Source organism: Brachionichthys hirsutus, chromosome 2 (assembly GCF_040956055.1).
Source record: "Brachionichthys hirsutus isolate HB-005 chromosome 2, CSIRO-AGI_Bhir_v1, whole genome shotgun sequence".
NCBI lineage: Eukaryota > Metazoa > Chordata > Actinopteri > Lophiiformes > Brachionichthyidae > Brachionichthys > Brachionichthys hirsutus.
The window spans coordinates 3,551,894-3,564,993 of record NC_090898.1 but is presented as its reverse complement, the minus strand read 5'-3'; the positions used below and the strand labels follow the sequence as shown (position 1 = coordinate 3,564,993).

General features: G+C 49.1%; 1 protein-coding gene across 1 annotated transcript in view; it reads right to left on the bottom strand.

Moving 5' to 3' along the window:
- The window catches only part of agrn (agrin), a 188,326-nt gene continuing 175,226 nt past the window's right edge, over positions 1-13,100 (bottom strand). The window contains exons 20-30 of the mRNA XM_068750622.1: positions 11,913-12,040; positions 8,576-8,690; positions 7,507-7,626; positions 7,022-7,399; positions 6,215-6,407; positions 4,262-4,477; positions 3,788-4,017; positions 2,483-2,617; positions 555-645; positions 309-473; positions 1-169 (exon numbers count right to left, since the gene is read on the bottom strand). Of these exons, the coding sequence (XP_068606723.1) occupies positions 1-169; positions 309-473; positions 555-645; positions 2,483-2,617; positions 3,788-4,017; positions 4,262-4,477; positions 6,215-6,407; positions 7,022-7,399; positions 7,507-7,626; positions 8,576-8,690; positions 11,913-12,040 (1,940 nt within the window). The remainder of the gene's footprint in view (positions 170-308; positions 474-554; positions 646-2,482; positions 2,618-3,787; positions 4,018-4,261; positions 4,478-6,214; positions 6,408-7,021; positions 7,400-7,506; positions 7,627-8,575; positions 8,691-11,912; positions 12,041-13,100) is intronic.

Below are 13,100 nucleotides of genomic sequence, written 5' to 3'. Positions count from 1 at the left end.
TCAAGATGCCCGCCAGACTTGGGCAACCATAAACGGCAGCGTCTTGGCCTTTCTTACCGGCGCCTCCCCTCGGACGGGGTCCTTCTTATTCACCATGATCTCCCCTTTGCGGTTGGAGCGCTCCAGGTTGATGGTTTTCCACACGTTCAGCTGGATTGGCTGTTTACTCCTGAATGAGAAACAGTCGAGTGAGTCACACACGACAGGCAGCTCATTGAAAACCTGTCCAAATGACGAATAAAGCAATCCGACAATCTTTCTCATCCTTTGAGACTGGTCTTTTGTACTCAGAATTTGCCGTTGCTGACCTGATGGTGGCGGGGCCTTTCCCCAGGTCATAGCGGAACTCCAAGATCCCGTCGTTGAGCGACAGGGAGATGAAGTCTCCTTTGCCGTCTGATTTCTGACCGTTGTAGAAGATCAAACCGTTGGAGTCGTTGGCCATGAGGATCACTGTCATGCTGAGTTTTTGACTGCAGGCACACACGGAAGGAACAAAGGTTTACACAGGACATTGGCATTAGTACTTCACCAGATCACACTAACAGGCTTACCGAAGGTCATGCCCGTAGAGGTGGAGCCCCTTCAGCTCCAAGTACGAATCCCCACTGAAGAGCGGCATGTAGGCGCCTCGTCTCTCCGCCACTGGGAAAACAAAGACACCACACTCGCCCTCAGCTTCCATTTTTGCTGCTGACAGAATTGAAATTCCGTAGTCAGAATATCTACGAGGTGCCCGTCAGCGTTATGGAAAAGAGATGGATTTGTGCTCGTGAAGCTTTCTGTTCACACACACACACACACACACAGAATAAAAATCAATGTCAGACTAATTACGCAGCCCGCCGCTGCATAACAAAGACCCATCGGAGGCGTGAGGAGTTTAATGCCACAGCTGGGACAGATGGAATAATGCAGCCACTGTAGTTTTTTGTGGGCCTTTTGCTAAATGAATGTCTTTCGCAACGTCCCGTTTCTGTCTATCCGGAGCGATTAGGACAGGCACCGTGCCAACCGTTTAAGAATCAGTCAAGTGTCACCGGGGGGTGTTTATCATGCTTTTTATTCCTATGAAAACCACCATAAATTAGAATGCGTGCACACACACACACACACATAGCAGCAAGAAAGCGTTTATTTGTAATTGGCTGGGATTAGCTCAGAAAAGTCCGGCTGGGAAAAGCAGACAGAGACGAGAAAGCTAATTAGCTATTGTGTGGAAGAATGCAAATGATGATGGCAACATTAAGAAGCAAAAGGAAAAGAGTTTCTCACACACACAACATGGATTTCGCACTAAACAAAAGTCTATTAGAGAAACAGAGTGGCTCAGATAAGTTCATAGGGCAGTGTGTGTGTGTGTGTGTGTGTGTGTGCGTGTGACCAACAAGAAGCTGTTGCACAGCGACCCTTCAGATCAGATGTCGGACGACATTATATCGAGAGCTGAAGCAAGCTCTGAGGGCATTTTGGGTGTGTTGCCATGTAATTAGCACCTGCAATAAAAGCCTTCAAAACATTCTGAAATTGGGAAAGAATATAGCAAAAAATAAAACAAAAAATCACAAAAATCACCAAATCAGATTTACTTTCTGTCTGATTCAGACTCGCCTGCATTTCTGCTTTTGAGGATCATCTGGGTTCAAAGAGTTCTGCTTAGGTGCAGCTATTGACACCACGACAAGCCTGCTCTTTGGTGCTACGGGGGATACCCTGAAGAACACGGATAACACAGCAACACGCTGCATCGATGATCGCTCGGAACGGAAGCCATTGCCCGGCAGAACGTGCACGAGCAATAATAATACGATGACTTCCTGTCTTTTACACTCGTCTTAGCACGGCCCTGAGGGTGCATCCACCTGAATGCTCCTCTATGGGGGGCTGACACTCCGACTGACTGACGGTCCCATAAATCACTGCAGGCAGGGGGGACTGATGCGATTAGTCATCTCATTGATTCCTGGGGGGGGGGGGGGGGGTAGTCTTTTCCAACAGTAGACGCTTTCGCTCACACAAAATTGATTTTGGTTCACCTCAATTTAGTTTAGTCATCTTCTAACTGGCCCGTTGTGCTTTGAAGGAGGCGATCCTTGCTTATTCGAACCCCCCGGTTACAACGGTGGGGGGGGGGGTGGACGACAAAACTTCACTCGGCAACAACACCAAAAATAAGCCGGTGGGAATCTATTTTCCCCGTCCCGGTCAGCTTCTGTGGTTTTGCCGCTGCATGCTTTAGCCCCTAACAAGCACAACAGTCAATGTGGCGAACGTCCCGGTGGGGCCAATCACCAGCAACCCTCCCACCGCCCACCCTGAAGTCTTGCCCCCACGTTCGGAGTCAGAGCTTTTTCAAAGAAGGATGAAAGGAAAGATCACAGAGCCGAAAGAGAAACACGCAGAAATGAAAGCAAGACGCCGGCGCTCCTCGATCAGCATTGCACTCCGGGTCACGGAGCTCAGCCAGCGCTCATCAGATTACCTTTCTCACAGTGCCTCCCCTCCCGTCCCATGGGACACTCGCATTTGGAGCCTCCCTCTGGAAGAGCCTGGCACCGGGAGGACGGATGGCACCTGTTGGGCTCGCATGGATCGTGGACGTCGGCACAAGTTGGACCTGAAGACCAACACACAGACGAGGAAACCATTTGTACTTGTATTCCATCGGAGAGGGGCTTGAGGATTTCCTCTGTAATGGCGGTCATTTAATCGGATTTAGATATATTACAAGCACCGATTAAAACGCGGAGCCCCCCCCCCCCCCGCACACAACCGTGTTTGGACAATGCTGACTGTGGGAGAGGCTCAGCAGTGTCTGGTGGTTGATAATATTGGCCTTTATTGCTTCACCCGTGAGAGCCTGTGGTGAGGAGAACACTCCAGTATGAATCCCTGCTGAGCTCAGAGGGCTTCCCCGGTTTCCCTCACTCATGCCAACCTTTACTTTCCACTCTGCCTCCTTCTCATCCGCAGTTCTATTTCGGCCCAGGCGACGGCCCAACCCCCCCCCCCCCCCCGTGATCGCTCCTCAATTTACGCCAGGTTGTCAATGCAGCTTTGATCGCGGCGATGCTCTTTCGGCGTGGAGGGCTATTTTGGCTTCCTCTCGAGGTTTCCCAATAACAACAAACTATAAAAGGCTCTCTAAGGCAATAAGAAGGTAATGGCACACTTCACTGATCCACATTTCAAATTCATGGAAAAGGGCTCTTGAAACTCGTCTGAAAGGTGGTTTCCATAAACACTGAGATGCCCCCCATGAGATGATAAAGTATTTTACTATTCAAGCATAAAAGTTAAAATTTGACTCTTCTGCAGAAACTTTCTGCAGTAGCCTGCAGTACAACCAGCGCCGGGTACCCGCACAGAGTCTGTTCCGAGCTGCTTGCTAGCTGGTGCCTGCTGAAGGGATTGAAGAGAGGAAGAACGGGAAGAGGAAGAGGAAAGGCTTCGGGACATTCACTGCCTGTTTGTTGGAAGTTTTCGGTGCAGCGTCAGCATCTAATCTCTCAGCTCCGTGTTGGACACAGATTTACAAAATGACTTCCAGTTCTCCCGCTGGGGGCATGAGTTCAACTGTCGGATGAGGCGCGTCAGGCCGGTTTAGGATTTGTGGGTAAGCCCGGCCCACAGTGAACGCCCGAAGAGACGGCAAAGCGGTGGCCGGAACGCTTTGAACGAGGCGCTCCAAAGCTTCGGTTAGGAATGTTTTTCTGTTGCGCTTGGAGTGGCATGATTTTTCCCGTTTGGACGAGTGCCACTGAACAGCCACTTTCTGGCGTCTTACCCCAGAATCCTTTGCTGCACCTGCAGTGGAACATCTCCGCCTCCTTGACCTGGCACGCTGCACCGTTCCTGCAGGGATTTGGCAGGCAGGGGTTGTTGCCGCATTCGCCCACGCCGCTGCCGTACAGACTGTCTCCGCCGTTCTCCTGGAGGTTGAGCACCCGGTTGTTGACGTCCAGCATGCGGATGCATCCCACCAGACCTGCGGCCGCTGCTGTCCTTTCCCTTACGCTGGACAACAAAAGGGAAACAGTTTTTTTTTAGCAGTGCTAATTCTATACCATATAAAAGGTGGCATGGCCATTTGTTGTTTGATGTTCTGTCCTCATATACCTCGAGAGGAGGAGACCTGGTCATGGCAGTAAGATGGACCGAAGATAGAAATGAATACTGAGCTATGAAAAGGATGGCGAGGTTTATCTGGCGTCTGATTTCCTACATGCCCTGCACGTCAACAGCAAACACACGCTCTTACTCCTGGTTCATCTCCTCAGGCACTCCCCCGATGAACAGGTGGGTGTCCAGGTTGAGGCCGTCCGTGCCGCGTGGACTCTCGCCTTCGATGTGCGGCTCGTTGTCCACGCTGAGCATGGCGTTGCGCCGTTTGCGGGTCACCACCAGCTGATGCCAGCGACCCTGGTCGATCTGTACGTTGCTGACCACAGTGCCCGTCCCTGAGCCCGTGTTGAACCTGAGCAGAGGTGACAGAGCGGCTCGTTTAGCCCACACGGCATTTCATTTCGTCTGTCAGGGGGACAGGAAGAAGGCACAGGCTTCCCATTGGGACTTCAGGCTGAATGGCAGGAAGGAGGCGTTTGCTGTCTTTCACACTTTTCAATTTAAATGCAAACTAATGAGCTTCTTTTTTGAGAGAGAGAAAGACCATTTCAACACAGACAAGAACTGCGGCGTTTACGCACCCACACATGTGGGAGCATCAGCGCAACCCGAGAGCAATTATCTTCCATAAATAATTACCTCTTCTCCCCACTCTTGGATTTTCAGAGCGGTGGGTGGGACTCTCAAAGCAGCTTTTCTGGAACTGAAGCCGAGCTCCTTTGGAAGCACAAGTGACTAATGATCTCCTTCAGTTTGCAATTGATTTTCCTCCAAAATAGAGAAATCGAACGGGCCCACCTTGGCCAGAAATGAAAGGCGCTCAGCGGGGTCAAGGTGCAACTCAAAACCCAAAAGATGAGGGAAGCCGAAGGAGTTTGAAATACGAGCGCCATAACAGACACAGAATCTCTAATTAGTCATCTTTCGGAAGCTGCCGCCCGGCCCTGAAGGATGCGATTCTACCGAAGGAGAAGGAGGTTGGCAGGAAAATGGTCCAATGGAAACAGGCTGCTTTAAGCTTCTTTGCTGCTGCCAGCTTTTCAAAGACAAAATAGACAGTATCCTCTAAAAGCACCCGAAGGCAGGGTAACCCTAAAAGACAGCACGTCCATTTTCACACCAAACAGATGACAATGAATTTGTACCTATCAGACGATAGTGAAGACACTGAGACTGAATGACACACAGGGTCACAAGTCACAAAGGAAAGGTGGAATGGAATCAATCCAATAAACAATGGATGCTTCTATTAAAATACTGGCCATTTAATATGAGAGTATTGATCATATATATTACAGTATGACCACCTCTTGCATGCAATCGACCAGAAGGTTGATTTTCTGTGGCGACTTCTTCTTCGTGCCACTCAGACGTTCCCACATCGATGTACGCTGCAGTATGTTACACCATGTGTATCATATTTGATACACATGGCCTTTCAGGATTTTGAGACTTCTACTTCAGAAATTTGATTTTTTTTTGGGGTTTCCCGAAAAAGCTGATAGATACAAGGCGACACAAGCATCTGCATTTTCCATGAAAAGAAATCTGGATTTTGCAAAATATACATAAATTAGAGCACTTATATAAAAATTAACATTTTTTTTTTTTTGAGACATTTATCAGAAGGTTCCATTGGTGTGGGCTTTAATGCGTGAATTCATCTAATCCCAACTTTGTGTTTGTTGCTAAAAAAAATGCACACATAAAATAAGAAATTTGGAACCGCGCTGACATTTCTGTCCATATGCTCCCGCCATCTGCAAACGTGATCATGTGAGCAGCCAATTTACGAGTTTGAACACATTTCTGAAATCTTGCCTTCACAGCCGTGACCTTCAAATCTGTCAGCAGCTTCTGCGTCTTTATTTACTTTCTGGCGCTTTGTTGCTGTTTGCAACATGTTTCCTTGCTCCAATTAATTTGCCTCATTATCTCCAGTGCACGTTGTGTCTTTTATTTTTTCTCTCAGCTGCTGCAACAAGGACCCTGTCCACCGCCCCCCCGGGGGTGGATCGAAGGAGCGTGGCCAGATTTAATCAGAAGAGAACAAGCAGAATAATAAAAGGGTCAGTGGCGGTGCGCTCACCTCAGCTCCACCCTGCCATTGACCAGAGCCAGAGAGATGAAGTCTTTCTTGCCCTCTTGGCCGTTGTAGAGCAGAAGGCCGCTCATTTCAGAGGCCCTGAACTCCATGGCGATGCGGACTGTGTGATAGGCGCTCATGGTCTGAAACGCCAGGTAGGACTGGCCTCCGAAAGAGGGGATGAAGTACTTGACCACTGTAGAGGAAAGAAGACAACGAGCCAGTAGTGTCATTATGATTTCATGGTGTCGTAAAGGACCTTCAATGCGCATAATTAGCAGAGTAGTGAAGGTGTGGGGCGCAAAAAACCCGTTTAAGAGGAGGCTGTGAGAGAGGAAGTCCCACACACACACACCCTGAGCTCATTCTCTCCACCTCTATCTTTCTGCTGTCTCTTTTCTAATGACTTGATTTATCTGGTAGAGGCTGGTGCACAGTTTGTATGTGTGTGTGTTGTGTGTGTGTGTGTGTGTGTGTGTGTGTGTGCGCCATTTAGCCACTCCAACTCAAACACACACCGATTCTCACAAGCTAATCCCCATCAAAGTAATTGGCGTCAATTATCTTAAGATGCAGCTGCGTGAGGTTGCTCCTCATCCCCCCCCCCCCCCACCCCCGACAATCCCAAAGTTGGGTAAGAGGCTGAAAACAAAACGAGTTGTGCTTTCTCTGTGGTGCTGATGCTCTGCATTTCCACCGGTGGTGCTCAGCAGTTAGCGCAGTATCTGTCGGCTCTGTTGCTCAAATGAGTTTGAAATCAGAAAAAAAATAGAGAATAGATTCACGTAAATGAGGATGAAAGAGACTCACCCTTCTCACACACAGAGCCTCCCCGCCCAGCAGGGCACTTGCAGCTGAAGTAAATGCCATACTCCTCGCAGGTGCCCCCGTGGAGGCAGGGGTGGGAGCTGCAGGGCTTTTCACCTTTCACCCTGTGGTGATAATTGCCTCGAACGTAGGCTGTGGTGGTCCTGAGAGGTGGCGTGGTGGCAGCAGGCAGCGGGGTGGTGACGGGCGCCGAGGCTGTGGTGGTCCGTCTGCCGCTGTAAGGCCTGCGAGTGGTGCCTGGGGGGCGGCGGGTGATGTAGGTAGAGGCGGGCGGGGGCTTGGTGGTGGTGGTGGGTGCGGCCGTGGTGACTGAAGCGGTGGTCGTGGTGGCGGTGGTAAAGTAGGGGATGAACGACAAACCTGATGGCAGGGAAAGAAAAGAGACTTCCTGTCTAGGACTTCAACAAATCGCCTCATGAATAACTTAAAACCCCTTTTCTTTTCTTTTTTTTTGTAAATTTCATTACCATAATTGGTGAAGCGAACATTCTCGTCTTCCGGCTTCTTCACGGAGATGCTGGTGTCTTCGGAGGCCTTCAGCTGTTTCAGCAGCGCTCCTTCGATATCCTCCACCGTGTATCTTGTATCTGTTACAAACATGAGGTACAACCACTCAAGGGAAGGCCTCTGAGGAGCAAATACAGAACCCTGGCTCCTTTAGTGGAACAATGGATGTATCAATAATTCGTCAGACAGGTGGGGGGTCTTCAGGGACCGCTTGTCCTCCACCCGGCTTATTTCCAGGTGAATCGCTCCCATAACTCGAGCCGCAGATGTTTGCTTTACTGGCCATGGAGCGGCGCGGCTTAATGCTGCCCGTCGCCCGTATAAATGGCGTGAAGGACGCTAAATGATGTTCATAAAAAAAGAAGAAGGGACGGGACGGGACGGCACGCTACAAAGGGAGCCGGAGGCATGAGACAAAGTGATGAAACTCGGCGACAGTCTTTTCAGGAACCGTTGCAGAAAAAAAAAAAATCAAAACTCTAAAAATCCAAGCAGAGGCCAAAACCTCACTGTGATGCTATTTATAGAGGGAGGCCCGTTGCTGCATGCGAGAGATGAAGTTGGCATTGAGACGAACATCAAAAAAATGATACCGATGAGGGAAAATATTCAATAATTTGCAGTATGGTGAGTCAAATATAGACATGTATTCACAGAGCGCACGTCTAAACGTCCTCTAAATGTTTTACTTTAATAATGCTTCTAACCTTCATGTGGATTTGTATCAGAACACACAGCAAAAAGAAAGGTCTGCGCAAAGAAAAACAGTTTTGTGTAAAAACAAATTGTAAAAACCTTTAAAAAAAAGCGTTACTAATTTTATTATTGCTGTACTGCCACCTAGTGTACAAATTGTCATTTGCTTTTTGTACGAAGACACCTGCCGACAGCGACTGTTGAAGAATTGACAATGTGATGCATTTAAAAATTGAGATTGCTTCTTATTCGGCACAAAAATAATAATTAGGTGGCCAGCGGGAAAAATTTCATTTAAATGTTGTAATTTTTGGTAAAAGCCAGACGACTCACCTGGTTTGAAGTGGGCCTCCACAAAGGCCAAGACGTAGCTTCTGGGAGCCAAGGTACGGACACGGACGCTCATGAAGTCTTTGTGCACCTCTGACTTTCTGAACAACTCATTGAGCTGTCAAAGGGAGAGAGAGGGAGAGAGAGAGAGAGAGAGAGGAGATGATAAACGCGGCTGGTAATGAGCTCCTCGCTATCATAACCGATCTGGCTGGATAGCGGAGCAAAGATAAATGCCCTGCTTCGGTGACATGTGCTTCTGATTGGTTGTGCTTCTGATGACCCTGCTGTGTGGGAGCTGGTACCCCCCCCCCCCCCAATTCCTGCGTGAGGTCTGGCAAAAAAAAATCTAACAATTAGCCAACTTTGATGTTTGCAGCAATTCAACACAAATTGCCTTACAACAAAAATAAAATCAAATATTTCATCTTGAACTTGAAAGAGTTTCGTGGCCAAACTGAAAACATTCCCACATTGCTCCAGAATTCATGTCACATCTGCACACTGGAAAGCAATGAGAACCCAGGAGGGAAGCGTTTGAGCTGAGCTGCTGGTTGGAATCACAGCAGCCACTGCACTGGAGCGTCGCATGAGTGGCTGCCGCCATGGTTACAGACGAGCGCTCCTTACACCCCCCCCCCAATCTGTAGCTCACAAAAAGCCAATCACTGCTTATGCTCTGAAACAAAATTCCCGCTTCATGCATTCTTATCGATAAGGGTTTGTTGCGCTTGAGGTTTAACGCTAAGCAAACACGGCACCCCCCCCCCCCCCTCCCGTTCCTTCAGTGCTGTATATTGTGGCGTTTCCACACCCGGGGGAGAAGAGGATGATAATACGGCAAAGTGAGCTGGATTTAGAACACTCACTTCAGATTATGAACCCTCTAATTTGTGGGCTAAGGTGGCAGTGAAGCAGACAGGTCAAAAACAAAATTGTCCACATGCGGCTTTTGGTAACGTCGCTTCTGACCCAGATATGCTGCCTGCCTCCATTTCCCACAAGCCCCTATTTATTTTATTTTATTTATGTACTAAGGACTTTCAACGGAAACAAGACCGCAAGGGCTTTTTTGAAATGCTCCTCTTAGACAGGATGTTTGACTGTACTTGTACTATAGTACATGCTACTGTTTGACTGTACTTGTACTCTAACATTCTATCTCATAAATATCTTCATCATCATTTTCTGACTGTAACAGAAACGTGGAGCCTCTCATTTCTTCTGTATGTGCACTGTGTACATCCTACATGTGTGTCTGTGGAGATGAAGCCCGGCTGAGCCCCGCCCGGCTGGCAGCGACAGGCATCACGACCACACAGACCCATTCCAGAATAGAAACTCGCTCCTCCTATGGATCTGAAACGCGTTAATTAATGTAACACAAGTTGCCGCTCGGGAAACGTTTGGCACGCCATCGTCCCGCAAGCCTGCAGAGAGCGAGAGAGAGAGAGCTGCTCGCCGTTATTCTGGCGCTCTCATGTCGTTTCTGACTCGGCCCTCAAGCGTGCAACGCTGCGTTGAAATTATGCAGCCAAAGTCTGTGAGAATGTCCTCATTAATGAGCAGCGCATGAGGAGTAATGTTTCCTGGAAATCATCAGGGTTCTCATTTTGATTACTACCGTATATTCCAGCCAGGAAATGTGTTTTTCTCATTGTCATTTTTTTCACATTTTCATCGATCTTTCAGATGTCTGAGCAGAAAAATCACTTCAGCCCAGCGTGTGTGTAAAAAGCTCGAGCGGAGCCTCCCTCAGCCTCGCAGGGGAGCAGCTCGTATCATTCGATCGGTCTGGCTCTCTCGATGGAGAGTTTTATTTTCTCAAGATGCTTTTTATGTGGAGTCACACAAGCTTTTTCCACTCCTGCCATAAATTCCAAGCAAGTTTGATGCTGTAAAAAAAAAAAAACCTTCATGTAAATATAGGAGTTTGATTTATGTTGAGATGACCAAATCTGTAATGTTGAGGATTTCACTTTTTCCCCTCCATCTTCTCTCTTCCTGTGTCTGTTCTCCTTCTCGGATTATGTTTCCCTCCATTGCCCCCCCGCCTGGACTGGAATCACCTGAGTCTCGTTATCCTCTGCATTTTATTTTATTGCATTTTAATCGCTCCTTCTCGGCGAGGCTGTTGTTGTTGTTGTTGTTGTTGTTGTTTGCAGCACGTATTCCAGGCTTTTTCTTCCTGTTTTCTAAGACGCTGCTCAGTTTTGAGTCCTATTTTCGATCGTTCTCCTGACCACTGATTATGTATTATTTCCTTTAAATTCTTTCCTTTCCTTTTCTAACGCTAACCCTTGACTTCTCCCGTCTGAAAAACCGTTTCATGCAGCTGAATTGATTTGGTCCCTTTTCTGTAGATGTAACAATATCCTAATCAAATCCCTGAACTGCAGCCTCTCTGCATCTTTCTTTGGGTCTTTAATGTCGAACTGTCTCAAAATGAAATAATCAGTGCTCAAAAAGAAGCCTCTGAATTAATCCTTCCTTTCATTGGCCTGATATCACGCTGCAACAGGGCACGCCGCTTCGATACCTTTAGCCGAAGACTCGCTCATTGGCCCACTTTTTTTATTTTAATCTACCGTAATTCCCGGTGTACAAGCCGCTACTTTTTTCCAATATTTTGAACCTTGCGGTTTATGCAACGACGCGGCAAATTTACGTATATTTTCCCACTTTCGTTACGAGCCGTGTTTTGTTAAAGCCTATTTATTTTCGTTACAAAATTAACGCCCGCCCGCCCGGAGGGAAAGCCCCGCTTGCGCGTAGCTGGGGAGATCCGCGAGAAGCGCCCGGCGCTCGTCCAGAGTCGCCGCCGCCGGACCGCCGTCCGCTACGCGGCGTCGGACGCGCCGCGTAGCGGGGAAGGAACCCACCCCCTCGACCTCCCGGGCGTCCCCACCCCTGCCGCACCACGCTCCCGCGGACGGAGGATGAGGGGCACGGGGGCAAGGGGGACGGGGACACCCCGCCAGGCGGGCGCGCGCGCCGCGCAGCCTCCGACGGGCGGAGAGGGGAGGGCGACGGGGCGACTGCTCCCCCAGCCGCGGCTCGAGCCCAGCCCCGCTTCGCACCCCAGCCCGACCGACCCAGCCCCTAGAGCCAATCCTTATCCCGAAGTTACGGATCTGATTGCACTTGTGTCTTACGAATATGTGCGGCTTATTTTAGTACAAAATATATATATATTTTAATTCAGTGGGTGCGGCTTTTTCACAGGTGCGCATAATAGTTCAGCAATTACGGTAACTGAAATTGTGAAAACACAATAATGTTTAACGATTCATCCAGGAGGCATCACTACGGCAACACTGCTAGCTGCTACAGCACTCACAGCGCTCTCGATGCTGCGGGCCGTCTCTCCAAACAGCTCCGACTTGGGATCCTCCATCTCGGGGGTGTAGAAGATCTCCTGGCCCTCCAGCTGGTCCAGGTGCAGGAACCCGCTGAACCTCACGGTGGCTGGAGGGTGAAGAAGAAAGAGGTTGAAAGGCCACAGATCACGTGAGCTCATCACGCCGTTCCCGTTGCCTTCGCACATGGTTGAACTTGGGGAGGTGCCACTTTTGGGTTAGTGATGAATTTTGCGTTTGCGCGTATTTGACCAGGGGACGTTAGTGAGTTTGGAGTTGCTTGCATGGGAAAAAAGGGCTGGGGAAAAGTGGTGATGGAGATTGTGGTGGAAGAGGTGGAGACATGGGGGAGCGAGAATAAGGGAAGATGGAGAAATGGGCCAGTTTTACCAGACCGAGACTCGTCCCAGAAGCTGGCCGGGGCATGGAGGGCTAGGCAAAAAGACAACAAGTTAGAGAGAGCGAGACGAAGACATGAGGGAAAACACAGGAAACAGAAGCACCATCCACAGGGAAGTGAGGACCTCCTGTCCGACCTTGAGGATTTGGTTTCCTCAAATAAAGAGGCTTAAAAAAGGGAAGTTGGAAGAGTGTGTGTGTGTGTGTGTGCATGTGGAAACAAACGGAGGGCAATGCAAGGCGCTAATGTCAGCCCTCCATGCTGCTTGTAATCAGCAGAACAAATTGCCCAAATCAATCACGGTTGCCCCCGCCTGAGCAACGCCGGAGAAGACAGGGAGAGCGCTTGTATGATTATTGTGAAAGATAGCCGTAATTGTCTCTTTAATGCCGCCAGACTGGCACAGCCTGCTTAAAATTACAGGAGAGCGACAGCAGACTGTACTCACCCCGCTCACGTTCCTTCGCCCCCCCACCCCCCCCCCTCATTGTTACAGTACTTTCACGGGCAGCACACATCGTTTCAGATGTGACGCCGGCCATAAACCAGAGGCAAATGGGCGAGGGAAAGAAAGAAACGGGCGGGGCAGCACAAGAGATCTGACTTTTAATCTGCAGAGAAGACAAACATCAGGGAGGACGATTTTCCAGCTCACTGCAGCGATGGACGTAAAGAGAGACAGAAAGAAAGAGAGTGATAAAAGGAAGGACGGAGACATTTGAGATTCCAGCGAGCCGAAAAATGTAATGGACTGTCAGAGGTCCACTGG